At 35.4% G+C, this 21,834-nt stretch overlaps 2 protein-coding genes and 1 pseudogene across 3 annotated transcripts; all 3 read left to right on the top strand.

The window, feature by feature from the left end:
* The first annotated feature begins 1,631 nt into the window (after nt 1-1,631).
* LOC135694337 (dual specificity protein phosphatase 3) lies at nt 1,632-4,237 on the top strand. The gene is made up of 4 exons (XM_065213026.2): nt 1,632-1,787; nt 2,053-2,206; nt 2,461-2,675; nt 3,822-4,237. The coding sequence occupies exons 2-4, from the start codon at nt 2,079-2,081 to the stop codon at nt 4,040-4,042; spliced, it is 564 nt and encodes a 187-aa protein (XP_065069098.2). The 5' UTR covers nt 1,632-1,787; nt 2,053-2,078; the 3' UTR covers nt 4,043-4,237.
* Nucleotides 4,238-4,863: 626 nt separating this feature from the next.
* LOC148959220 (uncharacterized) lies at nt 4,864-6,609 on the top strand (annotated as a pseudogene).
* A 189-nt stretch (nt 6,610-6,798) lies between these two features.
* LOC135694369 (breast cancer metastasis-suppressor 1-like protein-A) lies at nt 6,799-20,360 on the top strand. 2 transcript variants are annotated; one of them, XM_065213071.2, is made up of 15 exons: nt 6,799-6,937; nt 7,368-7,651; nt 9,460-9,547; nt 10,187-10,242; nt 10,409-10,480; nt 10,975-10,994; nt 11,414-11,473; nt 12,260-12,356; nt 13,088-13,183; nt 13,837-13,901; nt 14,105-14,138; nt 15,715-15,778; nt 16,322-16,375; nt 17,386-17,416; nt 18,057-20,360. In XM_065213071.2, exons 2-15 carry the CDS (start codon nt 7,399-7,401, stop codon nt 18,162-18,164), a joined length of 1,098 nt encoding a protein of 365 aa, XP_065069143.1. In that variant the 5' UTR covers nt 6,799-6,937; nt 7,368-7,398; the 3' UTR covers nt 18,165-20,360. The 2 variants fall into 2 exon arrangements, with proteins under 2 accessions (XP_065069143.1, XP_088966734.1); XM_089110608.1 differs by having other exon boundaries at nt 6,828-6,937; nt 7,397-7,651.
* The last annotated feature ends 1,474 nt before the right edge of the window (nt 20,361-21,834 follow it).

The raw sequence follows: 21,834 nt of genomic DNA, 5'->3' as shown, positions 1-21,834 counted from the left end.
ATTGGCTATGGTTTCAGAGAAATGCATGTTAAATATTTTGTTTAATTCAGTCGCTTTTGCTTAAAGTGTCACTTTTATTTTCACTTTGTTTTTCGTTATTTGTACCAGACAAATGAATGACTCAACATGTGCACGAAAAGCTGCTAGGCGTAAGAGGCAAAGAATTTTTAAACCATCTGCTAATGGCAAGACTTTTATTTTGTATGAGACGGGAGGTAGAATGCAGATGCTGCATTTAATTTATTTTCAATTTAACCAATCTCAAAATCATTTCTTTGAATTCTTTTCTATTATTCACGTCTTAGACCTGGTCACTCGTCTTTGTGCCTAGCAGCTTCCCCAGGACTCAACCTTGGGGCAAAGCACTCAATGGACAACCCGTACACCTTTGGTAGAAGTCCTACTGTTTTATCGGTAAATCCCTAGAAATCCTTTTACTTTGGCAAAATCTTGTAAGCTTTTCATAAGGGCGCAATGATCCCTCAGACACAACTCTTTGTCTCATTGATACAATAAAAAATATCTTTGATTTATTTTTTCAGAATTTAAGACCAAAACTATTCGAAACGTCAAGCTTACCAACTAGCACTGCTATTCACATGTCGTTTCCCAATCGTTAGGCAGAATGTACCACTTTTTCTTTTAAAGTTTAATTGGAAAAATATTAAACAAACAGCTGATTAGTTCGTAACAGCACGGTATTCTGCTGGGCCTAATCAGTTTATGAAACTAGTTTTTAAAAACTCTAGACAGAAGTTACAATATAAGTAGCAGTGCAAAAATTGCTCCCTTAGAAAAACATGCCATGGGCATCAGCAAGTCAGTCGCGATGCTGCGTTCTCAGGAAGGGTCATTGGTGCATCATCGAGAGCGAGTGGGCCATTGGTGCATCGCTCTTTGGTAATGATGAACAGCACTCTTGTAATGAGAATTTGTCAAGCAAAGTGTCACCCATTAGTCCTCCACCCTATGTCAAATTATCACAATCCACTATTTCAGCCCTCACCTTAGTCCGAAGTCAAAGGCTCCTCATTGCAAATAATCTTATAGAACAAGTACAAGAAAAACGTAAGAAAGCAAATTGATAACTTATACCTAGAAGAAGACTTGCAAAGCATCAACAATGGGATTGAAAGTTTTATTTAAGTCAAAGCCGGGAAAAGCCCCAATCGTTGTCACGCGATCATAGTGACAAGCTGAAGCCTCATGGTATGAGAGTTGAGGAGCATTAACTCCGTCCTAAACTTGGATCATTTATCTCACCTCAGCAAAAACATTGCTTTATATAGTATAATGGTATACATGACCATGTTTACTGTTGTGAATCATGGTATCATGAATAAGAGAAAAAACTAGGCCAATTCCACATGCAATTTTTTCGTAAGGCTCACGCACGATTTGAAACTGACATGTGGTTGCAGGCCCATGATGGTTAGTGCAAAAAGGAGGTACTCAAAGCTTGCACCGTATCGCCTTTGGAGGAAGAAATGTAACAAATGTGAAAAGGGTTAGAAACATAAATGTTCCTAGAATGCTTTGAAAAAAGAAAGAAACTTATTCCGTCGAAGAGTAGCCGAGACGACAATCAACATCATTATCATAATAGACTTTGAGTTGATGTTCCTTTGCGCATGACCTTTAATTTATCTACAACAACAACGCGGAAAAACATCTTCGAAGTGAGTTCCTGGAAGGGTTTGCTATGCCGGTGGTGATAACATGATTACCTGCACATTATCACCTGATTGGTAATACGTAAATAGATTGGGGAAAGAGTAAGACGCAAGGTATGTCAAGGTCGCTCAATTGAGGTTCTTACAATATTTTTCTCAAGATTTTCATGCGGAATGTGCAGGCCTAAACTACTACAGTAGAATTGAAACTAATTTTTCAATATTTTAAATGATATTTTGTAAGGGCTTTGCAATATTTTTAAAGATAGTGGTTTGTGAGTGTTGGTCAAGACAGTTCCGGTTACTGTATTACGTAAGCAATAATACATAGTTCTTGTTAATACATAAAGAAAGTTCTTTACAAATCGTTTTTGCCCAGGAGTATTGCATCAAAAATAAAGCAGGATGTCTTCTGATGGTGACACTTTGGATTCACTGAGAAAATTTATGCTTGAGCAGACTAAGCAAGTAAATCGATTTAGTAGACGAAACAGGCTGGATGAAATTGTATCTGGCTTGTATGTAGGTGACTGGTAAGTTTCCCTTTCAAGTTGTATTGTGCTACTTTAAAATCTTTGTCAATGATTCTCCAGTTCAATATTGTTACTCTCCTAATAATTGATTCACTGGCATTTCATACTTGTTTGTTTATCAAACACATGCTTGTGATTTTCTGCAAGATTACTTTTTCTTGACTGAAAAATTTTTTTTTGACGTATTGGTATATATTTTAATTTTTTACCCCTCTCTTGATCTGAAATCATTCAATCTTGCCCCATGTTTTTAGTTCAGCTGCAACATCACTAGAATGTTTACATGTTCTTGGAATCACCCACGTATTAAATGCTGCAGAAGGCATTGACTTCAACCAGATAATGACAGGACATGCATTCTACGAGGGTACTGCTATTATTTATCATGGTATTTCTGCTGATGACGAAGACACCTTTGATTTGCAAAAACATTTTGAGGAGGCAGCAAACTTTATAAGAGATGCTATAGGTATGTAAACCTGGGTTATATATTGTCATTCAGTCATAAGACTCCCAGCATTCACATTATTTGCAACATCTAACAATGGCAAAATTTACTTGCAGTTGTATGCTGTAAGAAGAAGTGATTCTTGTACTCTTATTTTGTGGTTAATTTGTGTCTTAAGATAATAATTTAATGACATTATCAGGCATCTATGCAAGGTGCACTGTCTATAGTCATACAAGAATCTTTCAGAATTTTGAAAATTTTATCAGTTCTTATTGCAGAGCTGTAATCAAAATCAATAAATAAGATAAAAACAATGATGGATTTTTTATCAAAACTCTGTCAGTTTATTTTCTAATCAGTTGATGAGGAGAACAGCATAGGAAAACATGTTATGCTGATATGCTGTTTCCAAAATAAGGTTTTGCAGTTGGCCTTTAAAAAGCACCATTTCAAACAAGACAAGTCATTTGCCATTTTACTTGAGGTCTTTGTCTTTGTCTTTGAAGGTGTTTGTCTGCATTAAAATTCAACTGCAGTTAATCAAGACTTTTGTATTTGTTTCTTCCTAGCATCCTAAGGTAGTTTTAAGGACCCTGAGAAGCTATGCTTATCAAGCAGTATCCTGGTTCTTCCTCTCAATGTGACCCACACCTCAAGATTCTTATGTCTGGAATTACAGAGGTGGCGACTGCCCTCACTCTGAAAATTTGTTCATGACAGGCAGTGGCGTACCCAGGGCCGGAGAATTGGGGGGTCTGGGGCAGAATTTTTTTGGACCACGCCCTTCAAACACTTGCAAATGCGGGGAAACGCCCTTTTTGCAAAATTTTCTGCTATTATTTTATTCATGTTAGCTACAGTAAATAGCAAAGTATTTTAATTGTTATTGACACAAGCATACAGTATACTACACCCCCCCTCCCAATGAGTTTTACATCGTTTTTGGACAAATCTCAAAGATCACATTTTAGAAAAATGGGGGGTCCAGACCCCCCTATTCCCCCCTTGGGTACGCCACTGATGACAAGCTCAAAACATGAACCCTTGGGTCTGTAGTCAGCGCTTCTAGCAACTGAGCCATTCTCACACAAAATTTTTTGTCATACTACAATTTCTTAAGTATTACAGAATTTAACTTTTGTGCAAATATCTTTGGGCTTGTAGGTACAAAAGACCACCCAAAAGGAAATGCAAAGATTCTGGTACACTGCATGGCAGGAGTGAGTCGGTCTGCTACATTTGCAGCAGCATATCTAATGAGAGATCACAAACTTAATGTGAGAGAGGCTCTTAGAACAATGCTTGATAAAAGGGTTATTTTTCCAAATGATGGTTTTTTAAAATGCTTGCTCAATTACAACAAACAGCTTGGGTATGAGAAATAAAGTTATTTAAGCTTATTGTTTTTATCACTGGAATGATTTTTGCCAGCATGTTTTGTGACAGATGACTAAACCAAGCTGTTGTGGCATGGTGAGGGTTTATGCAATGACAATACTACAATTAATTATATTTGTTTTATAAATCATGATTGGAAATGTATGATATGTATAGTGTATAAAAATGTGATGTTTGACTAATCTGGATACATTTTGTTGTTCAATTCTGCTGCACTGATCCTTTGAAATAACAGAAACTTTTATTGCTGGTTCTTTTTCTTCCTTTTTTGGCTGGTCTCTCTAATTAGAAGACATACTTTTGTACATGAAAGGGACAATAAAATAGAAGAATAAAGAGGGAGGTACCTTTTAATGAAATCTGGTCAGGCATTAGTTTGGCACCCATAATTTCAAAGGGCTTTGCAGATATTCAATATACAGAATTGTGGCTCTCTTCCTTTGGAAAATATTGAATTTAAAATATTCAAAATGTAATCTTCATATTGCAACATAAGATAACTGAACTTAATAAAATGTCAAACCTCATAAAACTCAATATTGAACCTGATTGGCTAATGCTATACAATCATATTGTTTGTTTAGTATAAAGCATGTGATCGATGTAAAAATTGCCTTAAGAATTCATAAAATTCACGTTTTTACAGAGTCCAGAAAAGTTGTTAACCTTCCTCCAGGAAAAAACATCCCAGAAGGCAAACCTTCCTCACAAAACAATAGAAAGTGGGTATGGCTTGGGTGTGTCATAGGAGCTTAGATTGTTTCTCGTAGAACTCCCTCCAGTCAGTGGCCGTGCAACTGTAGCGTTTTCCTGACTCTACGTTTTTTATTATGCTCCAAAATTTAGCTTCTTTTTACACGATCATAAAATGTCTGGTTAGGATTCAAACCTATTACTTCGCAGTTCCCTCAGAAAGGACCTTTCGTCTCTCAGCGTCATAAACTACTTCTGTCTGCGAGCCGACAAGTGATGCAATTTCAGGCACAATTTTCAGGATTTAAGGGGGGCAACTAGGGGCAGTTGCCCCTCCCTCAATGACTTTGTAAGCGCTTCTCCGCAAGAGGCATAATGACTTAAGGCTGATTTCCACGAGGCGAATTTTGCATCGAATTCGCTGCGAATTCTCTTCGAAATTGTCTTTTTATTTCCACGGGACTGGGAATTTGCTGCGAAAGAATATATTGATTTCCCCCCAAACTCAACTTTAAGGCGCCCATTTTCAGAACTGCACGCATGGCGAATGTTCCAAGACTGTCTTCTCACAAATCAAGCAAATTTACCATGCTTCGACTCGTTATAAGGTGCTGCGAAATATTTCGCCGCGAAAAAGTAGAATTATTATCTACTTTGCTGCGAATTCGCTGCGAAATCAAAAATCAAAACTGCGCATGCCTTGATCCCTTCTTCAGCGACTTCGCCGCGAATTCCCTGCGAAATTCGCCTTGTGGAAATCAGCCTTTAAAGGACCTTTAAGCTCGCCTACTTTCTGAAGTATGCAAAGAGGTTGCAACCGAGCCATTGCTGCTGCCCCTCACCTAACTATGAAGATAGTGCTGGCCTGGATATAAAGACCAGGGGGTTCTACCGGCCGGCACAAACAGCATGCTTCGATGTGAGAGTGACTAATCTGAACGTCGAGTGACAAAATAATTTGACAACAACAAAACTTCTAAAAAATGCAGAAAATGAGAAATAAAGAGCTTATAATCAAAGCAACACAGAGGTAGAGCATGGAACGTTTACACCATTAGTGTTTGGGACCAATGACTCTATGGGTAAAGAATGCCAAATTTTCCACACAAAAAATTTGCTTTGAAACTTTCAGTAAAATTGAACAAGAAATATTCCGAAGTGATCAGCGACATTAGGACTCAAGTATCCTTTAGCTTAATAAAATCTAGTTTGTTGTGCTTGAGAGGATCAAGGATTGTTGTTTAAATAGATTTAAACAACAGCTTTTTGAATTGTTGTTTGAATAGGTTTTTTGTTTTTTGGGTAAATTAATTTAAAAAACTTTTATACTGAGGAAAAATTTAGGTTTTTAGATTTAAATAATTTTTGGAAATTTGTTTGCGAGTTTAGATGGATGAGATTAAAATGAAATTATCAAGAAAAAATTTACAAGCGCTTTTCACTCAGGACGTGGTTTTCAAGAATGCCTACGTCTCGAGGCCTTTATAAATTTTCTGGTTGATGTTTTGTGAATTGTTTGGAATACATAAATGGCATCGAAACATCAACAATGTCTTGCGAAAATTTCATGGAAATTGTTGCCGTACTTTTTTAATGAAAAATATTTCATAAAAGACTTTCTAAATTTGTTGCATAGAATGTCTTCGAAATGTCGAAGTTTGTCCCAATGCTCCTCTTTTATGAGAAGTAACCCCCCACCTTGTTTGTGGTATTTCCATTTGCTTGAATGCCCTTAAAACAAGGTTCATTCAGTTTCAGAAATGTTGGTATTTTAATTTTGCACCTAAGTGCAGTTGAAGAAGACGCCATGTAGTGTTCGAAGAAAGTATGATCAGGACCCGCGCCATCGGGGGGCGGGGTGGCCATTGTCGCCCACTTTTTTGCGAAGCAAGTAGTACAAGCCTTGCGAAGCTGTAGTATAAGGGGTAAGAAGCCTTGGCCTCCTACTTTTTTAGCCTTAGTCCCCCATTTTCAATTTCGTGGCGAGGGCCCAAGAAGGAGGAAATGAGGAATAAAATTCAATTTCAATGGTTTTTGGGATCTGCCTCGATTGGATCAATCTGATAGAAACAAAACGAGACTGTAACCCGCCGTCTTAGAATCCTTTTCGCAGACCATTGAACTGTCCCAAACAGAAAACAACCGTGGTAGTTCGCAGATAACAGATACAAGTTACGTTCAAATAACAGGTATGTTTTCGCGAGAAAGCTTTGGAATGAGAATGTATTAGAGTAAAACTTTGGAAAGAAAGACAAAACAAGTGTAATGGACTGAAGTCTTGGTGAATGCCATCACTGCCTGCCTGCCGTCCATATAATATAATCTAAACAATCTAGGCATGTGTGTTGTAAATTGAACTTATTTAGTACCAATTATTTATAAACAGCCAGTCTGTTGGCAGAAGGATCTTACATTTTTTATCAAAACATTTTGCATAAATAAACGATTGTGTACCTATATCACATACTCGTGATGTCCAAGAATCGTTTGCCTTTAGGCCCAGGTGTTTTTTTCGGTTGACTTATGTAGTGGGATTATATGTATTTTTTTATATTTAATATCATTTAGTCATGTTTAAGTCCACCTTTCTTTCAATCCGTATGCAAATTTAATTGTTAGAAGTTCAGACATTGTGCTGGCGATTGCAGATATGACAGGTGGATCAGAAAGTGGTAATGAAGACGTTGAGGTCGAACATGACTCAAAGGTGAAAGACGAAAAACAAGAAAATAATATTACTGAAAATGAAGATTTGCCAAAGCTAGAAGACTTAGATGAGGATTCAAGAGGTCAAGCCCAGGATGAAGAACCTTCAAATGATAAGCAAGAAAGCAAAGGAGAAAATTCTGATGAAGAAGAACAAGAATCAGTGTCAAGCTCGTCTGAATCAGAAAGTGATTCTAGTGAGTATAAATTCAACTTTATGTTCCAATTTTATTTGTTTTGTCAGAAATGACATAGTTATGAGGACCGGCAGTAGTTTTAGGGACTGTCTCACCTAGGGCCAAACAGGGGCACTTACACAAGGGGGGCTGGAGGGGAGGCTGCCCCTCCTACCCTCTTCGAAGAAGGGCAGAGGGGGCAATAAGTGCCCTGAAATATGATGACTACTTTGACTACTCTCGTTATGTTAATATATATTAGAAAATACTAGAAAGATGATAACACCAGCACAAAAATGCAGAGAATGAAAAGTGTGTCTGTGACAAGGTCGGCCACATAGGGAGAGCGGCAAAGATAATAAATGATAAACAAAAGATGTGTTCCCTCAGAAGTACTCCAGGAACCTAAGGAGGATAAATCGGTATAAAAACTTAGCGGGCAGTCAAAATTTTACAACCAGCCCATTTATAACAGCTATGATTTTTATAAAACCAAAACTTGTGAATAGTGAATGACAAAGCCATTTGATAACCATTTTCATTTATGGTTAATTTCGTCAACATTTTCTTTATGTTTAGAGTCTTTGTTGCTAAAAAACCCAGCTGTATAGGTGGCACATATTCAAATTAATATTTTATTATATTACCCTGCCCTCGCCCCCCTCCCACCTATGAATGCGCAATTATTTTAATAGAAAAATTCAATGATTTGCCTTCGGCACCAACACTGCCCCTCCTGCCCTAATCTTGTGCAGGCATCCCTGGGGCCAAAAACATGCTGAGGGCCCTTGTTCTTTACAATTTCTATCTTTTTTCTTAGGTGTGGCCTGTGGGGCCCTTCTTGGCATAAGTGCAGGCCCCCCTGGACCCCCCTAAAACTGCCACTGATGAGAACAGCTTTTGATGGAATTATTTTATCTTGAGTGCACCTATAGTCACATTCTGCTATTTTCCATTTTCAGGGCCTCCAACAAAGAAGGGGGAAAAGGAGGCTATGGTCCCCCACTTTTTGCAAAACAATAGAGCTCTTTTAAAAATTTGTTGTTATTATTGTTAAAATCTCCCTAACTCCCCCCCCCCCAATTTCCAACCTGTGTCAAAGCCCATAATTTGATGTTATTTCTTTTTCTAAAACAAGACTTATACTAGCTGTATTCTCCTTTCATTTGTACTTTTTAAGAAAAGTGAAAATTAAATTTTTTTTGGTGGTACAGAAATTGAAAATAGCTTTAAAAAAGCAAACATTTCACAATGTACTACTGAAAGTTTCTTTGCCCGACACTCCTCAGAGAATAAAACATGAGAATAAGGGACCAAAAGAACACAATGGAAAATATATATCCAGTTGTGGATTGAAATAGGCCAATCAGAAAAATGCAAGCACATGACCAGCATAATTGTCCAATCAGTGCTATGTGTCTATAGAAAAGTTACCACTGGAGTCCAAGAGAGAAAACAAACTCCTTCTGTCTACACAATGGTGCCTTTTTTGTTTGTATGTAGATCGATTCTAAAACTGCTAGATGAAAAGACCATTAGGATCTGTGAATTATCTGAAACATGATGTCATTATAAAGTTTTGCACAATCTGTTTTGTCCAAAAGGTGTTGTTCGATGGCAGAGTCACTATTTTTTACTCATTTAAATGTTTAATTTTGTGTAAATTTCTTGTTAGTTAACTTTTCCTAAACTAGCCCTGATTTGCAAGGCCAGAATTATTTGTGCAAGTCAAACTATTTCTTATAATTATCCTGAATTGTTGATAGTTTTTCCTAAAAATTTCCTGAAAGTCCCTGTGCCTCAAAATGATGCATTTGTCTCAATTTCAGTGGATGAGGAGGAAACAGAGAACAGAAGACTCAAATATAAAGAAGACATTTTTGACCTTGAAAAGCAATTTTCTGATTTGAAAGAACAGTGAGTTTCTTGTAACAAAATTCTCAAGTACCTTTTTAGCCATCATATGTCATTTCTATTTCTTTCAACAAGAGAACTTACTGATCAGGAGGGCCAGTGATTACAATCCCAATCCATCACTGAGCTTGGAGAATTTCAGGATAATCATAAATCCCTTGCTTATTGAATAGTACTTTTAACACATGGTTAGAATTTAAGGTCAAAAATGCAAAGGTCTTCTCTTTTTGGAAGGAAAGTGGCATGTGCCAAGCTTGTCAGGCAACCAGCCCTGTTCTGCATTATTACCTGGTCAATAATTAACTGAAACCAGCCTTGAAATGTGTTTCATGTTTGTTTTGTCTTGAATCTCGCACAACAGAAAAATATTTTAGCTTCACATTTTGCCCAAAGCCAGAGTGCATCATTTGTCGAGAAAACTGGGTAGGGCCACTGTTTGTATGAAAATTTATGTAGAATGCTGATCAATTAGAAAATGAATCTACACCTGCAAGTGATATAAATTCATGCTCTTCTTTCTGGATTTGCAAATTTTTAGATAGTTTTATTTTAATTGTAAAAAAATCAGATCTTGTCTCAAGATTTCTTTGATTCCATCACAAAAATAATTTGTGGTTTTATAGTTCTTTATTTCTTTGTTAGGCTATACAAAGAGAAGGTGAATCAAGTTGAAAACCAGCTGATTGAAGTCCAAACCAGTGAGTAAATAGTTCAAGTTTCAAGCTTTATCTAAAATACATTCAGAATTATAAAGCTTTATTATAATACTTCTTAAAGAATCATAAACACATATAACATTTTTGTAGTATCAACTAAGAATCTGAAACTGAATCAGTTGAAAATTAAGAGTTGTAAATTTTTTAGACACAGCTAGTGAGTATGTCATTCCATTGAAAGAGCTGGAGGACTCTTCCAGAATAAGGAGTGAAGTTGCAGGTAAATTTTGAATCCTTCATACAAATGACATTTTGCAAATGTGTTTTGATAGAAATATGCTATTTTTGCTTTACAGCTGTATATATTTCATTTAAATTTTGTCCTTATATTCTTATTAACTGGGGATTATTGATTATAATCAGTGTAACAGATTAAAAATAGCTTTAAAGTATATTTTGATTGTTACACTTCTATCAAACAATTATATCATGTTAATTTTTCAAAGCAGTTTTTCTCTGTGTATAGATGCTCTATTATCATTTATTACTTTTTCAACTGGATGGTTTTGACTTGAAATTTTGGTCCTATAGTCAACTGCACAAAAGTGCCAGAAAATTGATATTTCATAGATAAACTGAAGAGGCTATTGTCCCCTTTTTTGAAAGTGCAAAAAAGCAAAGTCTTCTTTTGAGTAGCTTAGTTGAGATATTCAATTATCCCTGTTCACAGTCTATCTAGATACCAGAAATTAGATTCATAAATTTATTTTGTAGGTCATCTTAAGGAGTACAGGGTATGTAAGATTTTTTCTTGATATTTCGCAGCACTTTGTTGCACCTCTAGTGTCTGCCACTATATTGGGGCAAATCATTTGACATCCATTTGAACACTTTTCTAATATTAGTCTTCTGTTAGCCATCATTTTTTTAATAGAAAGATGTCAATCTGTAGTTTGATAATTCATTTTAGTTGACTGCTTATCTGAAATTGACAATGATCCCTTGCAAGTATAATATGAAAAATACCTGGTTTTTAAGAATTTTTTTAATTGTCAGATTAGATGAAGAACCTTATGAACAATCAAAGTTTAAATGCGAACAACCTAACTGTAATTTTTGCAAAATAAATCTGCTTAGTTTTATCATTGTTTTGGCAATAAATAAAGAATGATTTGCATTGTCTGTACAATTCTTCTGATTTTCTATCTGATAGTTGATTTCCTTGGATCATAAATTCAAAGCGGAAGTGCAGGCTTTAGACCAACATTTTCAGGTATGGGTATTTGACTGTCATTTTTATGAACTGATATGTTAAAACTGTCATTTTGGTTTGCAAAGATCGTCTCTCAGTCACACAGTCAGCTAGTGTGGCCTGCTTGGTTTCTCAAAATAGTTGTATTGTTTTGACACCCACCCCACCCCAGTTGATTGCATAAGTTTATTTTTCTTTGAATCACTAAGCAAAGTAATAAAAAAGTTAGGATAAAGCTCTGTTGATGAAAATATGATGATGGTTCGTTATCATAAAGTATTATCCAACTGAAAGCTTTATCATTTAGGCATTATAGATATTGTTTAGTAAGTATCTCGTGAATATCAATAAGCCAAATAATATTGGTCATGATCTGTTCAGATAATGGTTAAAAGCTATCTGAAAGCTGCATCAGGTTAAAATGCATCACATCTAACCTAGTATCTACTTTTTTGGTTTAACCTAGTTTTTTTGGTTTTCTTTTGTTTAATCTATGCTGGTTATTATTCACGGTTAAAACAGATGGCAGAAGGCACATTTGTACTATTGCTATAAGTGGAGATTTTGGGAAGTGAAAAAGAAATCAATTTTTATGAAAAAAGACGCTTTGTTTGCATTTCTATGATGCAATAGAAGCCAAAACCTAATACAACAAACGGTTTTATGTGAATGTCTTATCTTATGTGGAATTTTGTCTAATGGTGAAGCAACTGATGTTTTACCCAAGCTGTTTCTTTGTATTATTACTTTAAGTTCCAGAAACCCATTTCTCCCTATCATAATTTCTTTCTAATTTACCGATTTTAGAACGAAAAGCGGAATCTTTTAGAAAACATGAAAGCTGAGTTAGAGGAGAGACTTCGCAAGGTTGAAGAAGATCGACATACTGTAGAAATGTATTCAGGTCAGTTGATGGAAAAGAGCGGGAAAGTTTTCTTTCAAATTCATAATATGAACTGCGATATACCATAGTAGGAGGTCCCAACAGTGAAAAAATTGCAGCCTAGCAAGTTATTCAACCACTTGCAAAAGATAGTCAACAATTTTAAGTTTGAATGGCTTATTTTGCAAAGCGCAGCAGACCACCAAAAAAGTTCTCAAATCAAATTTTCGTACAAATGAGGGCTGACGTTTTTGGAACGTGTTTGAATCTTACAAAGGAGCTTTATCACTCAATCCATTTATCAATCATATTACTTTTTTTTCTGTGACAATCACACCGACCACAAATTACTTGTAGAATCAATCATATTACTTGTAGAATAGCTTAAGATCAGTGGATTCTTATATGACCAAAATCTAGGATGACTGGGTTTTCGTTTTGGCTGGATGTCAGCTGTCTTATAATGTCAGTTTATTTTTGATACGCTATTAATTGTTGTAAAATGGGTCACTATGCCTGACTGTATTTCTGTCTCCATAATTTAATTTGTTAAGTCGTTAGTAGCTCAACAAAAGAATGTACGGTGTTTGGGGATGTATAATTGCAAGAAGTTTCGAAGCACTTCCAATGCATTTGAATGGATTATTTGGGCTGTATTGCGAAGGTGCAGAGTTTTAGCTTATCTTTTTGAAGCAGGAAGATACGATTTGTTTATAGTAGATTGGGACATTGAAATCTTTATTTTCTCATAGATATTTGGCTAGATGACAGTATCTATGCCCGGAAACGTAAAAAAGGAATGGAAATGTTTATACCAGAGAAGCGAAAACGACCTGTAACCGTATCAGGTTGGCACTGTTAAAATACTATGCATCAAAGATTGTTGTTTATAGTAATGCTGTTTTCTTCTTCTGATTTTTGACACCCACTATTGTATTCCTTTATGACCAAAAGACCTTTGGACAAGCATTTACATCTTATTTTTGTCAAATATATCGAAAAATCTCTTTCTCAGCTGTTTTTCATGTCTAACCTAAAGCTTTTGGTAGAAACACTCTTTAAGCCACGTTTAAGGGTGTATCCAATTGGTTTTCTCGTTGCATCACGCACACTCCTTACTAATGGTACAACCAAGCTTGGCTAAGAATTCTATTACTATTCGGCATAAAATTATTACAAAAAGTAAATACAAAATTATTAGATAATAATTAGCACTTAATGTTAAAGATGTGTCCCTTGGCTTTGTAAAGATTAATGAACGTATTGTTCTTCGTCACTCTGATTTGATTGAAAGAATCGATGCAACTGCTAAACAGTATTTCAAGTAAATCATTTAAATTCATATATTCTTTTTCCAATTCAAGTATCTAGGCCGAGATGGCCCTTAACTGCTTACAGTACTACAGCGAATTACAATTTTACAATTACATTTTTAACTACGCATTAATATAAGAGCATTAAAATGCATAAGCTTGATATTTATTTTTATATCCACTTTTAGGACCATATATTGTTTACATGCTCCGAGAAATGGATATTCTTGAAGACTGGGCTGCAATTCGGAAAGTAAGTAAGACAAGTTTTTTTAATTCTAGCTGAATGCGGATTCTATTTTATCAGGATTTCCATTTGAACTCCAAACTTGTTTGTTTCTAAAGGGGATTTGCCGTACACATCTTAGTGTGAAGATTCAGTATCCATGGGAGTACATTTAAATGAGCTTCAATATTGGCTCTGCTAATTTGAGCTCCTCATTTTCTATTTTAAAGGCTAAAAGCGAACTGGCACGACGAAAAACCGAAGGTTTGTTCTTATGTAGTTTTTTTCTCGTAATTCTGTACTTTTCCGCGTAAAAAGTGATTAATTATAATGCGATTGATTGGGTAATCTATTTTAATTACCGATTTTTTACAGTAAATTGTACTGAAAGCTAGCATGATGTAAAACACTGTAATGTGAGACGTCATGTAAATGGGGAAGTCAAATGATTAGGGACCACCCGTTGAGACATTTAAACACCATGGTGGCAATGTGTTTATTTTCCATCGTTAATTTTGTAAAGCAGGGTCTTTCGATGACGTTTCTTTCATTTTCAAAGCTTTGTGTTATAAATCTGTTAGCTTTCCAACAAATCTATAACTTACTAATTATTAAATCTCCAAGCGATATTCAAAGAGTGCATATCTAGACTAAACTAGACTGGACTAGACTAGACAACAACAAGACTAGACTAAATCTGAGCAAGTGCCTGCAATTTTTCTACAAAAATTGTGAAGTTCTTTTTATGTCTTTAGATTAAGGATTATCCCATAAAATGTTTCCGTTAAATGCTTTTCGATTTATCTGCTGGTGAAGACGCACCCCTATGTATTTGAAAGTTTTCACTTAATCAATTTTGTTAACTCAAAGCTTGATATCCCCAAGTGGCTTTGTCTTTGTTATGTTTCAAAAGACCTCATAGCATTTGTTACGTTTAAGTGTTTTCACATGCTTGGCATTTTTGGCGTTCAGTATAAGTCTGCTTTCAGCAAACCATTTTCATGCTCATTTTCTAAATTAGTATCCATCTTCATCTCAATGTTCTTTCTTTATTCGTCACCTACAGAAAGCACTGTATCTAGGCTGCAAATTAGGGTGAAACTCAAGCTGAAATTTTGGTGAAAATCAGGATGAAAATCAGTATAAAAATCAAAGTGAAATTCGTTGTGAAATCAGGCTGAAAGTCGAGCTTAAATTCAGTGTTAACTTCAGGGTTAGGATACAATGCGAAAGTTCAGAATAGTTAGTTCGGGATAAGAAACTCTCTTTCTTTAATGTCCTCTTTGAGAATGTTGGTCCATAATAAGTTATTTGAATAGTTTTTTTCATGACAGGAATATTTTAAGGTGAAGGACTTTGGATTTGTGACTGGGCTAGAGGCAGGCATAGGGTTTTAATAAATCAAGAAGATGGCAGAGGAAACGTTGCGATTTTTGACAGTTTTGCATGCGACTCCGCTTTGTTTCTTTGCCGAATTCTGGCCTTTCATTTTTGCTTTTCTAGATTTAAGTACGGCCAAGGTGTCTTCGCTTATCAGGGTCTAAAGATTCATTCTTTTAATTACTCGTAAACCAGTTGTTTGGAGTTGTAATTTTGATAAATTATGGATAAATCGTCAAAACAATTGTTTCTTGCGATATTCATTTGGCGAGACTGTTCTTTCTGTACGAAAGTTTTGTTCTAGTGAACTATCAAATACTAAAACTTCTGTATCTTCATGCCAAGTTTTCCCGTTGTTTTCTTTCTCGAAATCTGAAATGGCATAGGCATCGATGTAGATCTAAAACCCCAGATCCATACTTTCTGGTATACCTTATTAACAGCACAGCTTTTATTTTAGAAGAAAAGCATCCTCTTATTCAAGCGAAATATGAAGACGGAAAATTTTACTACGAAGGACAATGGTAAACTTAACTTATGATTACTGATTGTTTAGCTTTCAAATTTTTAATCAAACAAAATTGTAGCTGGTAAGGAGTAACAACAGTTAACTCAAGCTAGTAACAACAAATTACAGCTTAGAGGTTTCTATGATGCCAGCCAAAAGTGTTCGATCATTTCTTCTCAATTTCTTCCTTCCTACTATACAATATTGGATTTCGACTAAAATATGAGGGCAAATGAAGTTGGAAACGGAAGCAGTATATCAAATGTTTGCCAAATTTTCGTCTTCCTTTCCAACATCCAACTTATTTTTGGGAGCTATTAAAGAAAACATTTTTGGACATTGTAGACTTTTAATGTCTTTGCTTTTTCTAGTTTTGACATTGTGTCATTGGGGCAACGTTGCATAAGCCACGAGTAAAAGATGTTTTCTTTATCTCATGGACATATTTTTTATCTAATACTCAGATAAATTTTAAAGTAATTATGTATAACGTGATAAGTAGATTAGATAGGCTGTCAGTTTTTGTTTCTTTATTTTCGAAATCCATGTTCTGTTTTAGGTTTCATAAAGGAGACAAAGTCATTCTTGACAATCGAGTCGATTCTCCTGTTAAGTAAGTGCAGTCTTTTGAATTCTAGTAGTTATAGTCTTGAAAATGTATTTTTAACTGCAAAACTGCAAAAACTTCAAAAGTTGTTTGATTACCAAAGATCATCAGAAAAAGGTTCGTTCAAATTTATTTTAGGGAATTTTAACATTTTCAATAGCCTTATTATTCATAACAGCAGAATAAGCAAACAATACGTTATGTTATTGCGTTCCTCTAATTGAACCCCCTCTGCTCCCACCTGAACCCTCTCCCTGGCTTAGCACCCTCTAAAGATTATAAGTGCTAAAAGAGCGTCCCTCTCCAAGGATTGCTATATCCGTTGTTACTTTGGCATACTCTAGTACGGGATGTGCCATTTTTTGCGGTAGCTTTTTGCAGTAGTAAAATCAAACATGGTCATAAATTTTCGGATTGATTTTTTGCATGACCTTAAATTTGGGGTATCATTTTTAAAAGAAAGGTGATGTATTTTTATTTACCTGCTGGTCTTATTGGATTTTTGCAGATTTGAATTAAATTTAAAGGTATACATTTCATATTTTGGGTTAGGGAGTTTGGAAAATTTATAAATTTTAGGGCATGTTTTCATTTTTCAAAATGACATACCCCCTTCTTCTGCGTATTGGAGTCACCCCCGGGCGCTGTCGTGGTGTTTTTGAAACCGATTTACCAAACGAATTCAACTGCAAAGGCTAATGTAACTATACACACGTACCTCTATACACACTTTAAAGAATTTCTGCTTGGAAAACAATACAAAATAAGCACTTCTTGTAGGGGCAATTGCAGGGAGCCACTCTTTTATTATTTATCTTTCGAAATTGTATTCACATCAATATATTTTTATCACCGAAGAATATGGTCTTACATTTAACAACGTCAAAGTACTATTGCCCCCATCTCCAATCGCTTTAGCATGCCTAGAAAGTCGCAGGAAAATGTGATCAATTTTCGACAGTGCATAATTGCCAAGTGGCAATTGCTTATTACTTATTAAAATTTAATCTCTTTAGAGCAACCATCGCGACAATTAACACTGGAGAGGTAAGTACTTTTTATTTGACATTTAAACTCAATCACGTTTGTGATGTTCAATGTTTTTTCAATGCATTTTGTTGAGAGCTTATACGGATAAAAAGACAGCCATTCTACCCGGAAGTCCCTGCATTATCCTGCAGTTAATGAAACGTTGGTGAAAATTAAGCGTTTCCTGCAAAAACGTACAGAGAACCCCCTCCACCCCAAAGACATTTTTATTAAAGAGCCAATTACGTGAACAATTGAAACTGCATCGAATTAATTTTTAGCTCTGAAACTGATCTTATTGAACATTGTTTCAATGAGAAGGGGGATGTCACTGAAAATATTCCAAATTTTAGCAAAGTGTACCAACACGTAAGATTTGTCCTCACTTCAATTTAGATTTTCAAGACTTGCAATATAAAGAGCGATTTCCCAATTTGTTCTTTCTCTTTAATGTCATTCGATGAGAACTACCTGCTTAATTCTGGATTTATACTGCAATTTAATGGACACATTAACTCTAAAGATGCAGCTTTTACATGGTGCTTAAGACCAATTTTCGAGGTTTCCACCAGCAACCTTTTTATTAGCATTTCTTTACACTTGGACTCACCATAAACTAAGTGGCCACAACCATCATCAGCAGACTTTCTCCTTTTAGGTATGGGTACGAAAGCGCGATGGCATAAAATGCAAGCTATATATTGCGCAGTTTCAGAAAGGAAAATATCTTATGCAAAGACAAACCAGCGAATCCACCCAAGAATAAGCAATTTGTTTATATTAAACAGCTTGTATTACCTTCACGTTTAGAAGCAATGGAATTGTTTTATACTGCTATTTCCCTCTTATGGACTGCCCCTTTTGAGACCATACATTATGATAGTGTTGCTACGTAATGATGCTCTAATATCGGAGACGCCCTAACTTTAAGCAAATATCTGTCTGTAACTTTGTTGAAGGCCACTAGTCCAATGATTAAGGAGTTTTCTCTTAGTAGAACTGACATGTGTGGAGCATGTGTGAGGATCCCTAAAATATCATTGAAGTTGAGTTAAAAAATACCCTGCCAATCAAAGTGATATTTCCCAAGACAATGGGGTGATCGATTTTATGTTGAAGTTGTCTGAGATCCCATAAATCAATACCAGAATAATTTCAAATGTGTAATTACCCGTGTAAATATTCGAACCTGAAAGTATATGCCTGTTAAATAGCGATTAGAACAAGTAAAGTTAAATCTTGTATTCTGCGGTCCAATGTGATAATGTTTCACTTCGAGCAGAAAACTGAGACTTTTATTAAAACCCATTCAAATAATTGCTTTTTTTCATATATCATAGTACTGACAAACAACAGAAGTATGAAATACAACGTTGAGTAATCAGTAAAGATATATTTTTAAAGTTTCTACTCTGCGTTCCAATTTTTTACTACAAGTTAGCAAAACTGAATGCTGCAGTAACAAGATAGGTAAAGAAGGAGTTTTAATAAATATTCCTGTTTTAATAAAGGTTGAGTTTTGAGACACAAAATTAACTCCGAATTTGATCGTCAGAATAAAACTGCTTTTAAGCTTCCATCATTTACTGGTGTTAGGAGTTATTTTGACTAAGCAGCAACGTTATTAAATTTTTTCTAGAAATGTTTCTTGCCTGCACACGTTTTTTTTAATTGCTTCATTTATAGGCAAACGAATGTCACAAGGCTTGCCTCGCAGGTTTCTACACAATTTTAATGTAAAAAAATTAACTAATTGTTTAATTAGTCATTTCGCCCTACCAGATTTTAAAACCATTCAATGATTTAAGTATTTTCTTCATATCAAAATGATCAATTGGACAGAAAATGACATCTGTTAAGAGAAAAAGTGAGTCAAATAAAATTGTGCTATTTAATACTCAGATTAGGCTGATTTAAGACAACATTAACTCAACAGTTTGAAAATATTCGTTCTAATTTAGGCTTCGTTAATGGTTGCTCTCTTCGCCCTTGCTTTTAACAATAAAGATCCATGAAATCAGCTGCTGTGAATAATGAATTTGTTTTTCAAAATGAATCATGTTTATTAATACGGGGGATGGAAAAATCTTACTGACATTGAGGTTTTTTCGAATATTTTTTAATCAAATGTCCCAGGTCTTATACAGATCCTTGAGATTACATAAATTAAATTTGCCTTAGCAGTCGTGCCAAAACGAGGTTGTCAGAAAACCCCGCTCACGTTCTTTTCAGAGAAGTGCTTCCTATTGAAAGAACAGTTACACATCCTGCCTTTGTCGATCAAAACTTTGTTAGTTTGTTAATTCAAGTTTTATTACGACCTGAAAGGAATCAAATAGAGCACACCAAACTTCTTCAAAGGGGAGAGGGGGATGTGGAACTGCTATTTGCATTTTTACTTTTTGCTTAGTGTGCCAAGTTTTCTTGCAGGGGCTGTATATATTTATCTTAGGTGATCAGAATTACGTTTCAGTAAAGAAGACACAGAAGGAAATGAAAATAATCGTAATCAGGTCATTAAGAAAACTTATTTCTAAGGGTCGAAAAATTAAAAATTGTCTCCGACAAAAGCTGTGAAATTGTGGTATCACAAGGCTCACTATTAAGACGCAAGCTATTCGCAATTCTTGTAAATGACTTTCCAAAAGGCAAAGAGATGTCGCCAAGAGTAATGTGTAGGTAACTTATAAGAGAAAGTGTGCACTGCAAGTTGGCATAAATACTAGCTCTACCTGGTGCAGTATAAACAGTCTAACCACATCCAGGTAAATCTGAAGGAAAGATCATGAAAATTTATAGGACCAGTGAAAGCGGTGGAATTTAAGGTATCAAAAATTGTAAACAAATAATAAAATATTATCTAGATTAACTAAAGTAGAAAATAAAGTTAACAATGCCGCCACATCGTGTAATTTCAAGTAAAAGAAAAAATGTCACACGGGCACAATGCCTGCCAAAAGTACTTGGAACACCCACAAGTTTACGCTGCATTTGATGTCTTTCATTCCTTTCATGAAAAAAAATTGCTACTTCCGCCCCCTTCCCCCTCAAACAATGTTGATAATTTAGAGAAATATCATAAAAGAAGCGCAAAAGAAAGTGCTTCCTAAAATCCTAACCCGTTTGATAGTGAACCAACATTGTTCCGTGGGGGAGAGGGGGATGATTGATTTTGACCTTGGAAATTGACGTCAGTGTTCCAAGACTTTTGGCAGGCATTGCAGCTGTCGTCTCTTCTAATGATCCTTAAAATTATTTCATCTTTCTAAATCTCTAAGGTTTTAAATATTATTGTTTATCAATCATAAACGAGCCGTTATTACAAAGATAAATGCGCGTTTTAGTATAACTGGAGCGAGTTGACCCTAGAAACCTCAACGAATCCTTGTTGATATCGTTATTGAAAATTCACCTGCATCTTTAACCTTAAGACCACTTGTGAATAACCCGTATGGGAAAATCAGGTCTGTCCTGCCTTGAGGAAAGCTTATTTCTCAGTTGTTCCTTCAAAGAAACCAAAAGAATAAACATTTTTAGCAATACCATGAACATAATTAGTACCAAAACACTATCAAAACATAGTCGTTAGAGCAACACCTAACTACAGGGCGTTTCCTTTAACAATCTAATAAACAGACAAAATATGTTTTAGCAACACATTCTGTTAGGCCAAGCTTTCGAGACAAAAGTTTGTTATCATTTGACCAATTGGGCCATTTTCAATATAGTTTCTGCATAAAATGTTTATAACCATATTGTTATCAATCAAATGGCCATAAAACATATTTTGCCATGTCTCAAAAAGCTCTTTCGACTGAAATTTACACCGACTGAAAACTTTGGGTACATTAGAGTGCAACAGGATTCCAATGCAAATTGGTTCAGGCACATGGTAGAGATAATTTCCTCCGTATTGCAGTTTGATTTCACCTCATCTCATAACTTTACTTGCCTCTTGAACGGTGTATGTCTTGAGCAGACTCCATTTCACATGGTAGACCATTCCACAAGCCATTAGTTCAAAATTTGTGTCTATGATGAAGCAAATCATGTGGATTTCACCGAGAGCTCCTCTGATTAAGATAAAGATATTTATTTTTCGTAAAGAAAATGCCAACCTGCTTCACCGTTTGGTAGAATAGGAGAGAGAGTGCATATAGTTCTTCATACGGGTGTGCAGTTGATATTGAGAAAAATTCTAAACACTTTTTTGGTATGCTTTTGTTCTCTAACAGCGCTTTTATAGCTGCGAAATGCCATAGTGAAGAACAATTATTAAATTTTGAAATAAGCTAGACACTGAGAAACTATTTTCTTCTCTTCAAAATCAACAAACTGTGCACTTTTAAGTATTTGTAAGGATGTTCAGCTGTGTACCAGTTATCGTGAATCAAAACTTTTTTGGGGAACAAAGGAGCGTTTTTGTCACGATTTAT

The sequence above is a fragment of the Rhopilema esculentum genome, chromosome 10, assembly GCF_057945365.1.
Source record: "Rhopilema esculentum isolate cy_ngs chromosome 10, ASM5794536v1, whole genome shotgun sequence".
NCBI classification, from domain to species: domain Eukaryota; kingdom Metazoa; phylum Cnidaria; class Scyphozoa; order Rhizostomeae; family Rhizostomatidae; genus Rhopilema; species Rhopilema esculentum.
This window is presented reverse-complemented; position numbering and strand designations above follow the sequence as displayed.

Excerpts from the sequence above, each read along its gene's own strand:
- LOC135694337 (XM_065213026.2), top strand. The coding sequence starts at position 2,079 with ATGTCTTCTGATGGTGACACTTTGGATTCACTGAGAAAATTTATGCTT. Across the intron at positions 2,207-2,460 it reads GGCTTGTATGTAGGTGACTG|TTCAGCTGCAACATCACTAG; the intron begins GTAAGTTTCCCT and ends CCATGTTTTTAG. Across the intron at positions 2,676-3,821 it reads CTTTATAAGAGATGCTATAG|GTACAAAAGACCACCCAAAA; the intron begins GTATGTAAACCT and ends TTGGGCTTGTAG.
- LOC135694369 (XM_065213071.2), top strand. The coding sequence starts at position 7,399 with ATGACAGGTGGATCAGAAAGTGGTAATGAAGACGTTGAGGTCGAACAT. Across the intron at positions 13,902-14,104 it reads ACTGGGCTGCAATTCGGAAA|GCTAAAAGCGAACTGGCACG; the intron begins GTAAGTAAGACA and ends TCTATTTTAAAG. Across the intron at positions 15,779-16,321 it reads TTTTACTACGAAGGACAATG|GTTTCATAAAGGAGACAAAG; the intron begins GTAAACTTAACT and ends GTTCTGTTTTAG.